The sequence below is a fragment of the Lynx canadensis genome, chromosome D1 (assembly GCF_007474595.2).
Source record: "Lynx canadensis isolate LIC74 chromosome D1, mLynCan4.pri.v2, whole genome shotgun sequence".
Taxonomy (NCBI): domain Eukaryota; kingdom Metazoa; phylum Chordata; class Mammalia; order Carnivora; family Felidae; genus Lynx; species Lynx canadensis.
Window position 1 is genome coordinate 8,926,790 of NC_044312.2, and position 16,936 is coordinate 8,943,725.

General features: G+C 43.6%; 1 protein-coding gene across 1 annotated transcript in view; it reads right to left on the bottom strand.

The window, feature by feature from the left end:
* Positions 1-12,274: 12,274 nt before the first annotated feature.
* The window catches only part of LOC115525379, a 30,970-nt gene continuing 26,308 nt past the window's right edge, over positions 12,275-16,936 (bottom strand). The window contains 3 exon segments of the mRNA XM_030332551.1: positions 12,275-12,647; positions 12,649-12,734; positions 12,737-12,848. Coding sequence (XP_030188411.1) covers positions 12,275-12,647; positions 12,649-12,734; positions 12,737-12,848 — 571 coding nt within the window.

Consider the following 16,936-nt stretch of genomic DNA (forward strand, 5'->3'; position numbering starts at 1 on the left):
TCCTGCTTCGGATTCTGTATCTCCCTCTCTCTCTGTCCCACCCCCACTCATGCTCTGTCTCTCTCTCCCTCAAAAATAAACATTAAAAAAAAAAGGGAAGTCATTTGACCATATATACAAGTATTTATCTCTAGGCTGTCTGTTCTATCCTCTTGGTCTATATATACATCTTAGGCCAGTACCGTACTGTTTTAATTGCTGTAGTTTCATAGTAAGTTTTGAAATCAGGGAATGTGAGGCCTCCAACTTTGCTCTTCTTTTTTCAAGATCGTTCCCGTCTCTTCAGAGTCCCTTGAGATTCAACCTAAATTTTAGGATGGATTTTTTCTATTTCTGCAAAAATGCTGTTGGGATTTTGACAGAGATTGCATTAAATATGTAGACTGCTTTGGGTAATATTGACATCTTCACAATAGTCTTCCAGTCCATAAAAATGGATTGTCTTTCCGCGTCTCTGTCTTTAATTTCTTACAGCAATTTTTGTAGTTTTTGGTGTATCAGTCTTTTGCCTCCTGGGTTAAATTGATTTCTAGATATTTGTGTGTATGTGTGCTATTATAAATGGAATTGTTTCCTTTTTGGATTGTTCATTGTTAGTGTATAGAAATACAACTTTTTTGTGTGTGTTGATTTTGTGTCTTGCAACTTTGCTTGGTTTATTAGTTATAATAGCATTTCTGTGGAATCTTTTAGGTTTTCTACAGATGAAATCATGTCATTTGCAAACAGAGATCATTTTGTTTCTTCCTTTCCACGTGGGACACCATATGTTTATTTATTGCCTAACAGCTCTGTCTCGAACTTCCAGTGCTGTGTTGAATGGGAGTGCTGAAAGCAGCCATTCTTGTTACTGAATAACACAATTATCCTGTGTCAAAGGAAATAACAATATATAGCAAACTGATTTCAAAGGAGAATATTGAAGCTGATAAAAGCCAGACAGAGGGATTTCTGTAGGGATGTTCTTAGACTCACATTGCTTTTCATCTCCCTGTGTGCTCCAGCAGGGGCAGTGACCAAGGCCATAATCATATTCATCAAATATTCATGGGTGAACACATGCTAATCTAGGCAGTGAAGGTTTAGGGAACAAGACATCAAAGTCCCTGCTCTCATGGAGCTTACAGTCTAGTTTGGGCATATGTGTGTGTGAGAAATAAACTATAAGGAAAACTTGGGAAGTGTTAAGTCCTACAGAGAACATGCAGCGTGGTTGATGAATAAGTAATGACATGGAGGCAGTTAAGGGCATCTTATTTGGAGAAGTGATACTTGAGCCACGATGTAAATGAAGCCCCTGTGGCCTTGTGACAAGCGGGAGGCAGCGTTCTAGACAGAGGAACCACAAGTGCATGAGTCTATGGCAGGAACAAGTTTGGCATGCTCGAGCAGGAGAAAGAAGGCCAGTGAGGCTGGCGCAGAGTGAGGACAAAGTGACAGGAGATGAAGTCAGAGAGGTTGGCTGGAGCCAAGTCCTGGAGGGCCTTGTGGAATAAGGGAAGGATTTATTCCTAGAGTGGTGTGATTGGAATCTACATTTAAAAAAAATTTTTTTTAACGTTTATTTATTTTTGAGACAGAGAAAGACAGAGCATGAACAGGGGAGGGGCAGAGAGAGAGGGAGACACAGAATCTGAAATGGGCTCCAGGCGTCGAGCTGTCCACACAGAGCCCGACGCGGGGCTCGAACTCACGGATTGTGAGATCATGACCTCAGCCGAAGTCGGACACTTAACCGACTGAGCCACCCGGGCGCCCTGGAATCTACATTTTAAAGGCGTTCTCCATCCATGTGCTGCCGTACAGAGTGGGTATGAAGATAATGGATCGTACCCATGTTGTTCTCACACCTTCCCTTGCCCAGTCATTGTCATTCATTGAGCACAGGGCCCTGGCCCAGACAGAGTCTTGTCTTTATTCTCATACCAGGCATGAATTTCCAGCCAGCTTTCCAGGACTGCAGGGGTGATGAGAGAAGAATGGAAACAGAGACAGTGAAGAGGGAAGACCAAAACTCAATTTTCATATGTTGAGACTTTCTTTGACTAGAGGTGAAAATACATTCGACACCGTCAGCACCTTGTCCGGAGGCCCTTCGCCCGCACCACCCTGTGCATTCCAAGAGCTTCATGGACTTCCCGTGACTGAAGGCAGGCCAGGGAGACATTTGCCATTAGCAGCCCTCTGCCAATGACTGGATGGGAATTTCAAGATGAATATTCAAATTTTCTTGTCCTTCACGTGGGAGAACTCAGATGTGTTGTATCTGGTTTTCCAGAATTCCCCAGCAGGATTGAGCCCCAGTTGCCCACAGAAGAATCTTGCTTGATAATACGCCATTTCTGTCCCATTTCCTACATCCCTGGCCCTCATGTTCTCATCTCAGACTCTGCTTCTGGGGTAACCCAACCTATGATAGAGGATATCTGGCCTGAATCCTGCTAACGATTATTACTTTGGCTATTGGGATCATGTCAGAGGATCCATTTGTTACATGCTTCCTGAACATTTTTTCTTTGAATTTCTAGACATGGAAGCTTGAAAGCTTTAACTTGTGAAGAGATTTTGTAAATTAAAAACTGCTCCTGCAGAGTGGATACAGGGAAACAGAGTGAAATGAAACATTTTCTTAGTTTGTATCTCCAGCATTTAACTCAGTGTCTGACTCTAGTAGGCACTGGAGAAATATTTATTGAATGAGTGAGGTAGAAACTATGGCAACTATCCGAGATGAGATGAAATGTACATACTTTGGTATTTCTTAGATTCTTGGGAAATCCAAGGTAGCAGAAAACCTTCCTTGATTCACTTTCCTTTTTTTTTAATTAAAAAATTTTTTTAACATTTATTTATTATTGAGAGACAGACAGAGCATGAGCTTGGGAGAGACAGAGAGGGAGACACAGAATCCAAAGCAGGCTCCAGGCTCCAAGCTGTCAGCACAAAGCCCGACGTGGGACTGGAACCCAGAAACCGTGAGATCATTACCTGAGCCGAAGTTGGATGCTTTGCCGACTGAGCCACCCAGGCACCCCCTTTTAAAAAAAAAAATTAATGTTTATTCATTTTTGAGAGACAGAGATGCAGAGTGTGAGCAGGGAAGGGGCAGAGAGAGAAGGAGAGACAGAATCCAAAGGAAGCTCCAGGCTCTAAGCTGTCAGCACAGAGCCTGGTGCATGAACCGTGAGATCATGACCTGAGCCAAAGTTGGACGCTCAACCGAGCCACCCAGGCGCCCCAGTTGATTCTCCTTCCTTTTATCTCTCTGTACGCAAACTACAGCTAGGAGCTGGGAATGAGGTGTGCGTTGGGCTGTAACATTCACTTAATTTTTCACTGCTAATTTATCTGAGCTTAACTTTCATCTAACTTATAAACCAATATTATCCAAAACCTACTTAAATGCCAGGTACTCCAGTGAAATATGGGAATACATAGCGAAGAGAGACAATTGCTTCCCTCTGGGAACATAAAGATTGTTGGGGAAAGACACTGCACCATTTATTACATCATCTACTTTTTAATTCTAATCGTATTAAGTACTATAAAGTAAGTACTATATAGTACTATTAAGTACTATAAAGTACATTGTGTCATAGAGCATACAACTAGAAACTTAATCCAGTCCAGAAACCTAGAAGAAGTTTATTTGAGAAAGTGACATTTAAACTGAAAATTACAAAGTAGAATGTTTGAATTAAATATTTTGCTATTTCCTCTTTGGCTTTGAAATCCTGGGACCATGTTCCCCCTTTAAACACTGTTTAAATTCTTATGCCAATCTCTGGGCACAGCGGTGGGCTGTGGCTTTAAGCTCTGAAGCCGACTTCTTGTACCACAGACGACTCTGTAACGAGAGGCACACTGGTTCCAGGCCGAGATCACCCAACACTGTTCCCAGCAAGAATGTCTTAAGGATTTTAAAGACACGAGGTCGTGGTGTATCTGTACTTGTTCGGTCAGTTTTTCTAATTTCCTGTGTATTCATTCTTATTGGCCTGCCTTGCCTCTTCTGTTAACCCATCACCACATCTCTAGTTTGAATACTGAAAGGATATGACGGGGGACCAAATGCACACTTTTGGAGATGGAGACAAACATGAGTCTGAATTTGAAAGAATAGGTTCAGAGAATTCTAGTGGACAGTCTCCATGTACTGGTGAAGATTCAAGCAGCTGTAGAATATGTCACTTTTCTGGACTCCCTTTGTGTGTGTGTGTGGGGGGGCTGATCACACAGTATTCACCATCACAGTAACTGGGGGACACTAAATTCTTCATCTGCAGATACAGCTCTTCTAGATCTATTCTCCTCCAGGGCCCAGGCAATGCAGCCTAGAGCTGCTGTCCAGCAATTGTGGTGAATCTTCGTGGCATTTTGTTATGAATCTTGGAAGAATAAGGTATCTTAATCCAACTTTCACTGATTTTTAAATTTTCCTTACAATTTGCTGATGAAGCAGTGCTTCAATAAGCCAATATAGAAAGCTCATCGCCTCTAAGGCAAGTGACTCATTCCATTCTGCCAGTGGCTCTATCCCTGTGCTTAACTGATATCTGTGTCCCTATATTGCTTTCTCCATTGCTCCTGTGTATTCCCTGTATTCTGCTCAAACTTGGGTCATTTTATGCGTGACGTTTGAACAACACTGAAGTCTTCTCTTCCCTGGCATGGTCATGCCTAAAACAAACAGTCCGTCCACACAAATTGCGCAAACAGTAACTGCCTGGCATGCTAGAAAAGTGCAATGAAAAGAAGCAAAACAAAAACATAAATAAACAAAAATCACCACAAAACCAAAAATACCACCTCAAAATCACCAGAAGAACGTGGCTTTTCACTGCAAATATGTTAACAGGGCCTGCTTTCTGCCCAACGGCAATCTTAGGGAGCCCTATGTTCAATGCCCAGAGCAGATCGAAACCATGCATGGTAAGCACCAAACACAGTGGTTAGTGGAACCAAAGAGAGAAAGAAAAGTCACATGTGGGTAGTAATTATGCTGAACTGGCTGCCCTCCTGGGGTCATGGTGCAAGCAGAAAGAGAGGTACCCTTCCTAGGAGAAATAACTAGGGCAAGTGTCTTTTTAAAAGCAGAAGATTCTCTCTAACGTCAGTAGGAAGTAAAAGCATGTTTGGTGAGAAATAATTAGCTGTGCCAAATATAGGACATACTATACAAATGCTCGTACTTAAGAATGGCTGCCTAAATACCGAATGTACATTAAGTGTAACCATTAAAACAAGAAAGTATAGAAATAGAGACAATAGGGGGCACCTGGGTGGCTCAGTCGGTTAGGTGTCTGACTTCGACTCAGTTCATGATCTCACGGTCAGTGAGATCAAGCCCCGCGTCAGGCTCTGGGCTGACGGCTCAGAGCCTGGAGCCTGCTTCGGATTCTGTGTCTCCCTCTCTCTCTCTGCCCTTCCCCAGTCACGCTCTGTCTCTCTCTGTCTCAGAAATAAACATTAAAAAAAAAAGAAAAAAAAAGAAAATAGAGTCAATAGATGCCTGTGCATTAAATATAGCTTAAGAAGTTTACTTTTTTGAGCAATCTAGCTTCTCAGCAGTAGAGGGGCAATGTTTGCACTGTAAACACCGGTTCTTCAAATGAATCTTTGACCCATACAGCTGTTCTGAGGATCGTGTTAATAGCTAGCAATTATGGGCTGATATCTTTACACCATCCCATTTAGCCCTCAGCCCCAAAAGGCGGTAGAATCGTTTTCTCACTTTATAGAGGCGGAAACGAAAGTTTTATGAAGTTAAGCAAATCGCTCAGGTTCACAGGATCAGCAAGTGGCACAACCAGACTTTGAGCTCAGGTGAGGTGACTCAGAGCTCGGGCATGGGATGTCCCTCCACATCCAGTTGTCGAGTGAGTAAGGGAGACCAACGGGAGGTGGGAGGAAAGCAAGATGAGATGGACCCTGCATCTCTTATAAGGACAAACTTGGATCTGAAGGGAGTGGCATCTGAGATGAGGCTTGAAGGACAAAGAGCAGTGAGAGAGAAAAGTCAGATACTGGTGGGAGCTAGAAGACAGGGGAAGATGCTCCAGTCAGGGGAATAGTATGTGTAAAAGCATGGAGGAAAGAGAGTGTATGTGGCACTGTGATGCATCTGTACCGATGGAGCACCGTTATGAGGCTGGGGACGCAGGAGTGATGTCACATCTTCTGCCCTGCATGCTCTTCTATGACTTTTCCACAGCCCCCATCACCAGATGGGGTCTCATCCCCTCCCCCCCGAATATGGCGGCTTGTGACGCCTTGTACTGGTATCAAGTGATGGGAGTACATTAAGTGCTTTCTGTGACTAGGTCACAAAAGGTGGTGCAGCTTCTTCATTGTTAGCTAGGACACTGACCCTTGGAGCCCTGAGCTGCCTGGTAGGAAGTCCAGGGACCGTGAGGTTGCCATGCCGTAAGGAAGCCTGGGCCCATGGAGAAGCCATGTGTACGTGTTCTGACTGAGAGTCCCGGGTGAGATCGCAGCCAACAGACACGTGACGTCATTACAGACACCAACCACTAGACATATGAGTGGAGGTGCTTCTAGGTTATTCCGTTGTTCAGCTGTTAAATCACTCCAGCCTTTCACTTCTCCCAGGTGAAGCTCCACACGTCATACGGCAGAAACAAGTGCCTTTCCTGTGCCCTGAGCTCCTGACCCAGTCCATGGTTGTTTTATGCCGCTCGGTTTGGGGGTGACTTGTCACGCAGCCTTGCTCACTGGGACAGACAGTTGTGTTGTGCAAGCAGCTGACGAAACATGTCTGCAGTTCAGAAGAGACGTTCGGGCTAGCGATGTGGCCCCCCAGGTTTTCTGCATTGTAGATGATGGGGGACACCCTGGGAAGTCATGGGGCGATCCAGGGCAGTGTGTAGAAGTAGAAGAGGGTTAGGAATGTCGCTCTGGGACATATCCACACTGAATGCTGAAAAAGGACAAGGCACGAGAAGGAGGCCCAGAGGGAGGCATCGGAGGAAGGAGCAACACCAAGGGAGAGGGTTATTAAGGAAGGCAAAGGGTGAGCAAATTTTATGAAACGTGCCGAGATCAGTGCTCTCAGATGCCACGGAGAGAGCGCTGGGAACAACAGACAGGTGCCCTTGTCCAGAGCAGTGAGGGAAGTGAGGATGAAGGGTAGACTGAGGCGCGCTGAAGAGCGGTGGCAGGTGCCTAATAAATGTGTATTGAATGAATCTGAAGTGATAAAATAGAGACAAGTTGGTCATAGATGGAAGAGAGACGTAGGTGACAGAAAGTGGAGGGCCTGAGTCTCAGCGAGGGGGGGAGCGGGAAGAGAAGTTGATGAAGCCTGTGTGATGGGAGCTGCTGCACATTCCTCCCCCAGCAGCCTCCCTTGCTACCCTGGGCCACCCTTGTCCAGAGCCCGTTGCAGGCACCCCACAGTGGCCAGAGCTGCTCTCTGCCTCCAACCTGGGGCTCTTTTCGGCACATCACAGCACGGCTGGGATGACGGGGCGTGGCTGCATCGTAGCCAGTGCTTTCCAGAACCTGCAAGTCTTTTGTTTAATAAGAGCGGGGAGGAGAGAGCAGTCAGCCAACTATAAAACAGGTCACAAACTGTGGACTTACATACAAATGCCACAGAGAGAGTGAAGTACAGCATCTTTTATTCTGACAGCACCTTCCTTCTTCCAAGAGCCTGTAACACTTTATAATTCAGATTCGTTCCCCTCAATCACCCAACCCAGCAGAAACATGCCATTTCCTGAGTATCCTGGAGGGGTCAGGAAAATGGGGGAGGGAGGCAGGGTAGTCCTTTCAGACGATTAATATTCTGATTTTTCACTTATATCCAGGTTTAGAACCAAAGACCTGTCTGTCTTTCCCCCGTAAGTCTGGCTTTTTCACAGACTTTATGGTTTCTGTTTTATATTGTCAATTTAAGCTGGTTATGAGATAAATTTGCCTGCCGCAGGTTCTTGACAAGTGGCTTAGGGATGAGTTATGTCAAAAACCTGATGTTTACTAAGTAGAGGGAATCCTTGTGTAAATATACCTGGTCATGCAGCATTAAAGGGATAGTACAGTGGCCCCCTGAACAACGCGGGGCTTAGACATGTCATCCCCCACCCCGTGCAGTCAAAAGTCTGCACATAACTTTTAATTCCCCCCAAAACTTAACTAGTAGCCTACTGTGGACCAGAAGCCTTACCGACAACATAATCGGTTGATTAACACGTGTATCGTATGTTATATGTATACATACTGTATTCTTACAATAAGGTCAGCTAGAGAAAAGATGTTATCAAGAAAATCGTAAGGAAGAGAAAATACATTCGCATTACTGTACTGCATTTATCAAAAAATAAAAATAAAAACCCGTGTGGAAGCCGGCCTGCCCAGTTCAAATCCGTGTTGTGCAAGCATCAACGATCTTTCAGTTCAGTGGACATTCAGGCTCTCTGCTGGTTCTCTGTTGGGCTGAGGTCTGTCCCGAGCTGGAGGAATTCTAGGTCAATGGAAAATTATGATTGCTTGAAGCAAGTTAGGAAAATGAGTGAATTATGGATCTTTGCCAAATCTTGTGCCTAAGAGGCCAATTCAGACAAACCAGGACAGCAAAAATCCTTTAAAGAAATGATCATTGAAGGACCCCTGCCTTACATCGCTTGCCAGATCTTGCAAGGGGATAGACTCCTTTAGGCTCTTTTATTCGGAAGCAGCTTCTTATGAGAAATGGTTAGAATATCCATTAACATCAAATAATCAACTTGTTCTAAAGAAAAGTCAGCCTTTCAGTCTTCTCCATGCCCTGGGACCTTATTTGCAGATGAATGTCTGCAACGGGTGTCCCCTTATTATGCCATTGAAGCCAAGTCAAGAAGCTGTCAACAGCCTGCTGTTTCTCCTGCCAAATCATTGTGAGACTTGTTTCCAAGTTTGCCTCTCCACATCTCCCCACATTTATTAACCAAAGAACCTAAAAATGCTCCAGAACACTTTTTTTTTTAATCCTTTCTATATTTCTTCCCATATGGACAATGGCTTCATTCAAGAGGAATGTTAAAGTCAAGTCTAGGGCTTGTCGGAGTGGCCTCATCCTCAGTCATGTTGGGCTCCGGAATGGGCTCTGGACACCTGCTGAGATAGACTCCAGTTTGTGTCTGTAGTGTCTGTTTGTGTCTGTGTCACGCTTTCAGGGGCACACCAGCTGAGAACCTTCCTGCTTCCTCAGGCCTTGTGATGGTTAACTGTGTGTGTCAACTTGACTTGGTCAGGGGGCGCCTAGATGCCTGGTTAAACATTTTTCTGGAGTGTATGTGCAAGACTGTTTCTGGATGAGATTAACATTTGAATCAGTGGTCTGAGTAACAGATTGTTGTCCTCTATTTGGGTTGAGGTCCACTGAAGGCACCAATAGGATAAAAAGGCTGCGTGAGAGAGAATTCACTTTCTCCGCTTGAAGATCTTCAAGCTGGGACACCAGTCATCTCCTGACTGTGGACTCAGACTCAACCCGGGACTTATAGTATCAGCCCTCCCTGTTCTCAGGCCTTCGGACTGAAGATCTTAGGAATTCTCAGCCTCTATAATCATGTGAACCAATTCCTTAAAATAAATATGTAAGTAAAACCTTGGTCTGCGAGCATAATTTGTTCCAGAAACATGCTTGTAATCCATAGCACTGTATATCAAAATGAATTTCAAGAACCATTGGCTCAGTTGTGATCATGTCACATTTGGTGTCACATACTACTCGTGTTGCATGACATAACTTATTTATCAAGTTAAAATTTGTTAGAAATGTTTGCTCATCTTTCAGAACACTCGCAGAACAAGTTACTCGCAATCCAAGGTTTGACTGTAAATAAATATCTCCTATTGGTTTTGTTTCTCTGCAGAACCCTCGTTGTTACATGCCTCTTGTCGTGCTTTAATCCTGGTCCCAAAATTCGGGTCACGCTAAAAGACAAGATGGATATCCTGACAAAGTCATTGTCTGGAATTGCGCATTGCGACCTCATGCTTCTCTCACATTGGGACCCTCTCTCATTGCACTGAGTAGGTGCTTCTCTCCTGTAACTCAGATGGTGAAAATGGTGGGGGGTATCATGTGTTACCTGATAATCATATCACCCCTGCCCTCTCTCATCTTTTCTTGGAGAAAGTAACAGTGCAGAGCAGATGACCAAGAAATATTTCTTCAAAGCAATTTTAAATTCTTGACAATCCTGGGTCTGGTTGGCTAGTTTGCCAATTAGTTAGGCTCTTTAATACCAATATCTCCAGCTACTCACCTGCCTGCTGGTGATTTTAGTGCTAGTTCACAACTCAACTGGAAGACGGTCCTGGAAAAGAATCAAAGTTGGGGTGGTTCATGTTACTGCTCTCCTTCCTTCTGGTTTGATGGCGGTAAGACTGGGTTCAGAGATTATACCTGGGTTTTTTGGTGCCTTTTACTGGGGGGGAAAGAATGGGATATGCCCCACCTCAAAACATCGGTTCTCACTCCTTTGTTGTCACAATTTAGGAGGCATGCCTGTCAGCAAGTTTGTTAAAAATGGCACCTGGTAATTTTGTATATCCAAAAAGAGCTTGAGGAGAGAGCCTTGAGTGAGCCTTCAAAGGAAAGATACAGTTAAAAAAATATATGGCTCAGGTACTCAATACTTGGTTAAAATTTATGTGGAACATATGAAATATTTCCACCAGAAAGTTTAAATAAACCTCATCATAATGATCAGACTGACACAGACTGATGCAGTGGGAAGAAATCACAACGAGGAACTGGGAAGATGGGGCAGTGGTCTTATTTTTGCTGCAAACTTGCTGTATGGTCTTGGGCACATCCCATCACCCCTCTGGGCTCTAACTGTCATGCTATCACATGAATAAAATGAGGAGATGTGTGGTTTTCAAACTATGTCATGGTGTCCTGCTTTCTGCAGAGGTGAGGATAATCTGAGTGGGGCTCTGAGTCCCTGCTTCAACTAGAGAAGTTCTACTTTGATCAATTTCATGTACACGTGGGGCTTCCATGTAAGATTTTGTTCGAAGAAAAGTGTCCATCGCTTTAAAAAAAACAACAACAGAGCTTACAAACCTTTGACCAGATGATCTCTAAACTTCCCCTCAGTGATGACATTTTGTGTAATTATTTCAGTGCTCTTCTCGAAGAGGGCAATCCCTGATCTGTCTGTGGGCCTGGGGTGGGAAGGGAAGACACACACCTACGTGCTTACAGGTGGCTGTTTTTTGTGTCCACACATGTGCACACTTTCCTTTTTCACTCACCCTACTCCCAACTTTATCATATATTTTTCTTCATGATATTTCTCCCCACTTACTTTTTTAAATGGTTGATTTTTATTCTGTAGTATCCAGAATGCCCAGATGGGATATTATTTCGTTCAGAGAAAACATCCCAAAGATCCCCAAATCAAAGGTAAATGTTGCAGATTTTTTTCTTCACTATTTGGCAAGCTAGTTAGCACACGTGGGAGCCAATTCACAGAAACTTTGTCTACAGATCCCAAAAATCACATCTTGTACACAGTGTCTCGCTGGGGATAACTCAGGATCCTCATAAGCCTTCTCCTCTCCAGGTGGAGTTAATCAAAGTGCTGGGTCTTGCTGAAGGGCAGAAATCTAAATCTTATCTTGCCTGACTTTTTCTTTCTTTCTCTCTCTCCTTTTTTTTTTTTTTTTTTTTTTTGCCATAAAAATACCTTAAGATGTTTTAACAAATGCAGATTATTTTATCCTTGGTGTCTCAACCAGTCTTTATTCTGTTGAAGTTTATTTCTTTTAATGTGAATACAGTCTGTTAAAGAAATGGATCATTTTTTAGGGTCTGTAAAGCCAGGTCTGTGTTTCCAAAGGGTGCCTTCAGATACATAGTGCCAAATGACACCACTAACTAAAAAAATAAGAAGTAATCTTGTTGTTGTTGTTGTTGTTGTTTTAGCAAGTGATTAGTATTTAAAATATATTTTAATGCGAACACTTTCTATCTTTAAATAAAAATGATTTACATTTTTAGGGGCGCGTGGGTGGCTCAGTCGGTTGGGCGTCCAACTTCGGCTCAGGTCATGATCTCACAGTCCGTGAGTTTGAGCCCCATGTTGAGCTCTGTGCTGACAGCTCAGAGCCTGGATCCTGCTTCAGGTTCTATGTCTCCCTCTCCCTCTTCTCGTCCCCTGCTTGTGTTCTCTCTATCAAAAATAAATAAACATTACAAAAAATTTTTTTAAAGAAAAAAATGATTTACATTTCTACATATGAAACTGCTCTGGCATTAGGACTTCACTGCTTCCTGATCTACAGGATTTATTAGATGCCACCACACCACTAATCCCCCAGTGCTCTGGACACACATGTCAGACATGTCCGCCTCTGTTGGAAGTCTTTGTGGCACCTTCAGGGAATTGATTCTTACCAAATGTTTAACCACTTTCAGTCTTGCACTCCCTGAAGGGATATCCTTGTGAACTTGAGGAGTATGTGCTTTTTGTAATCCAAGCATCTTTATTATATCTTTTCCCCAATATGGCCGTCTCTTTGTACTCTTTATTCTGGTAACAATACATAGTTTATGAGGGTGCTGTGGATCCCCACCATAGTTTTCATGATCTGCAGGTGAAGGCTGAAATACTTGATCTGGAATTCTTGGTAAATTTGTGACGAATCCGGTCCGTACAAATGAGAGACTCCACGCCTTTTGTTACAGTTTGGAGTCCATCTGGGGGCCTCTGAACTTTTGAGCTATTGAGCGCCAAATCCCTGCCATGACTGTGGTGACTGTTCTCTTCAAAGGCAAGGGAAAGCAGAGCAGACGGGAGGCCACATCGTTGTTATTTTTTTCAAGTATCCTAGGAAAAACTCATAAGGTAAAAATGTTAGATTTTGTTCTCTAGTCTTTTAAATGATTTTCCTTTTTACATCCAAGATTCTATGATACTGTGCTCACTAACCAGGACAAAAGTGGGACAGATTCCTATATGCGTAGTGAGGGAACTACCTTTTATCTGCTTTCAGTAAAGTTTGAAGAACTCTTATGCCAAATGTCTATGAAGGAAATTACCTAGCAAGTACTTAGTCAAGCATGACTGTCGATAGACCTGTTTTTCTGGCTGAAACCCTCATTTTCCAATCTCATAGCCATGTCCATTGTCATCAAAGCAGTGGAGACCAAAGCTTTATTTGCAAAGGCCACTCATCAGCAAAATTAATGTGGGACGGGGCATTCGGTATCTACATCTATATCTACAGCTCCACCTACATTTGCTTCCATACCCACATCGACAATTTATCTCTGTCGATCTCCACATCTATCTATCTATCTGTCTGTCTATCTATCTATCCATCTATCCATCCATTTATCCACTGTACTGTAAGCCCCCAAAGCAGAGGGACTGTGTTTACTCATCACTGTGTGTCCCACGGCACGTCACCAGGGAATCAGACAATTTTTGAAGAATGAATTACATAGCATCCTTTTCCACATCTCTAAAGACCAACGTCCAAGGTACAGAGAGATAGCCAGTAGATTCCTAAGCCCCATTGTCACCCTTTCTAACCAGATGAATTAAAACAGATATATTCCCAAGAAATTATAGCAATCATAACAAGCTACCACTTGTACAAGTTGCTACCGTTTTTTAAAAAGCAGGACAACAGACTTTACCATTTGGTCTTAATACTGTGGCATGAACATCATCCTGCTCATCTTACAAATGAGGAATCTGAGGCTCAAAAAGATTAAGTGGCTGGTCTTAGATTACACAGCTAGTGGGTGCTCAAATCAGGATCATCTGCAGACTCAGTGTTCTTATCTGCATAATGCCCAAAATGAGATAAGGGAAAAACAATTCAGTCAGTGTCTTATATGGTCCCAAATCCATATAGCTATCTTACTGATATAATGCTTCCTTCCAAAAGTCTGGGGATCAGAAAACCAACGAGTTTTTCTGAAGTCGATCAACTGTGAGCATAGACGTTTCTGCGGGGATCTGTGGCTCTGCAATAATTCTTCACTCATGAGTGTCTGTCTGGCAACATCCTAGGACTTGGCGCATTGCAGCCTGTCTACTCTCTTTACCATTTCCTTCCGTTTGGAATTCTGCAGCAACTGGAACCAGATTGAAAGAGGTTTGGACTTTTGTAAAAGTATCTGGAAGAGCCCTGCTTCCTGGAACCTAGACAACATGGCTGTATAAAAGTCACACATTCCTTGGGGCGCCTGGGTGGCTCTGTTGGTTAAGCATCCAACTTCATCTCAGGTCATGGTCTCATGGTTTGTGGGTTCGAGCCCCACATTGGGCTCTGTACTCACAGCTCAGAGTCTGCTTCGGATTCTGTGTCTCCCCCTCTCTCTGCTCCTCCCCCACCCGTGCTCTGTCTCTCTCTCTCTCAAAAATAAACATTAAAATATTTTTTTTAATGTTACACATTCCAAACTTCTATTAGGATAAGACAAAACAAACAATCTTGGAATAGAAGGTTGATTCTCTTGATTCCTTAAGGAGATAAGTGGCTACCAAAAAAATATTAGACCAGTAGTTAAACAGTAGCTAAAAAGAGAAAACAGCAGACAAATAAAAGTACCTTACTCCAAGAGAAGAGAAGGTGACCCCTGTACCTTCCCACCACACCATAGCAGTGGAGCCGGACCACTTTTGGGTGTTTGGGCTGTGGTATTAGGAAATCTATTCCTGTCTAGGTTTCTCATGGAATTTACTGGAATTTACTCTTAAATTTTGGCACAAGTAGACTAAACTAACTGACCAGTCAACTGAATATTTAACTGAGCCTGAACTTGATTTTTAAAGACTAGGAACAAAGGCAAATGGGACAAAGGATCTCGTAAAGATCTTCCTGGGGTGACTTATTTCAGTTCAAGCAAAAGACGAAGCCTTTCAGCCACACTTCTTCCATAAAACAACACTCTCCTTCCTCTATATGGTCTATGCTCTCTGCTTTAGAGGATTAACCTCTCTAAATATTCCCCCTGACAGAACGGCCACTGGGACTCCATTGCCCCCGGAATAAAAGTCAAATTCCTTCACAGAGCATTTTAGGCTCCGTGCTTCCAGGGCTCAACCTACCTTCTAGCCTTATTCCCCCTTCCTTTAGTCATATTCCAAGCAGAAGAATGATTTTTATTCTCCACACAGGCGCTCCCAACCCCATACATATCATGTGTGCGTGCCTTTGTTGTACTGTTCATTCTGCCTGAAAATACCACTTTTCCTATCTCTGTATCTCTAGATTTCTACCTTTTCTTCAAGACCCGCCCACAGCACTTCTTGATGAAGGCTTCCCTGATTCCCAGGCTCACACTAACCTACCTACTCACCTGTCCATTGGAAATTCTCTCCTCCATCTGGATTCTGTTATTTATGTACATGTTTTATCTTTCGGGGCCGGTTGTCTGTTTGCACCACCCCAACCTTCACCCAGTTGCACTCTGTACCTTTCTCTACCTTGTTCCATGCTCTGGGATACTGATCCTCAAACACTTTGTCAGCTGGTTCCCTTGTTGGCCAGCTTCCACTTGACTTCAGTTCGTGAGAGGTACCATTAGGAAGATCAAGGTTGGGGAGGAGTGCCCTTCCTTCTCTCTCCCTGCATTAGCACTGCATCTGTGCCACTAGCTGCCTCCCTCCAACATTGCAGCTTCTGCCAAGTGGCCCTTCTTTTACTCCTCGCCTATCATCAGGCTCCGGTTACACTCCTTCCTCCCTTTGTTCATTCAGCTGTAGAACTAGTACAAGTGGCTTACCATTTGTTGCTGCCGTTTGGATGCCTCAAAAGCCCTTGTTAATTCCTGTAACACACTCACACCTCTGTATGTAGTCTTTTCATCAAAATCTTTTCATATGCACCATCTAGAGTGAGTTGTGTTTCCTCCTGGGACCCTGACTGATGGACTCCTTTACCTGATACTCATCTTGAAGGCACTGTTTGCACAGCACGGGGAAGGGCCAGGGAGCAGGTGTTTTGCGTTGCGGTCCAGCCCTGCCTTTTACTCCCTGTAGAATACTGGACATTCCCTTCCCCTTTCTTTGCTCCCATTTCATAATTTGCGAAAAGGCAACTACACAAGTAATCTTGCATGTTTGTTTTGAGGATCCCATGAGACTGTATGCAGGAAAGCACTTTGTACGTCTCTGTACAGGATTCGGTGCTATTATGACTCATCTTTTAATCCTCCATGATGTAGTAAGTGCTTAATAAGTGAGCCATTTCATATTGATCTGTTGGACGAATGGATGGAAAAGATCATTTTCCATGTATTTCTCAGGGTCAGCTCTCCAGACGCGTAGGAAGCAGGGCATCCACTTAGTAAGGATTCAGAGTAATCGAACGCCAGCATGTGTTACACATAGTCAGTAGAGGCCCGAATAGGGAGTTTGCTGTTCCAAATCTATTTTGTTCACATGTTTTGTAGCCGTACTGATTTTTAATCTATTTGTTCTCATGGTTTCCAAGAAATAAAGTATTGCAGAGATCTGTTTTGAACTTCGATAGTGGAGGAAGTGATAGAAAGGAAGAGGCCTCTGTATGTTGACTTGGCCTGGGGTGAAACTAAACGGGCTGTGGAGAAGTCTTAGCCTTCACCCAAACTTTGAAACCAGCTGGATCCATTAGGGAGACTCTGTTGCTGCCCACAGAGACCTCTTAGCTAACCTGTCCCAGTTTTAGAGCCACCAGCATCTCTAGCTGATTTTATCTGCAAAGACCACACACACCTTTCTCCGTGAGTGTGCAGAGCCAACTATGGCAATTTGGTACCAGGTCTGCCTTGGGTTCAAAATGGCCATGTGATGTCTATGGTGAACACGTGAGGGTGAGTGTCAGTTGGGTGTGGAGATTTGTCATCAGAATGTGGGATGTAGTGAGTTGAACAGTGGCCCCCCAAGGGCTGTGTCCATGTCCTAATACCCAGACACTGTGC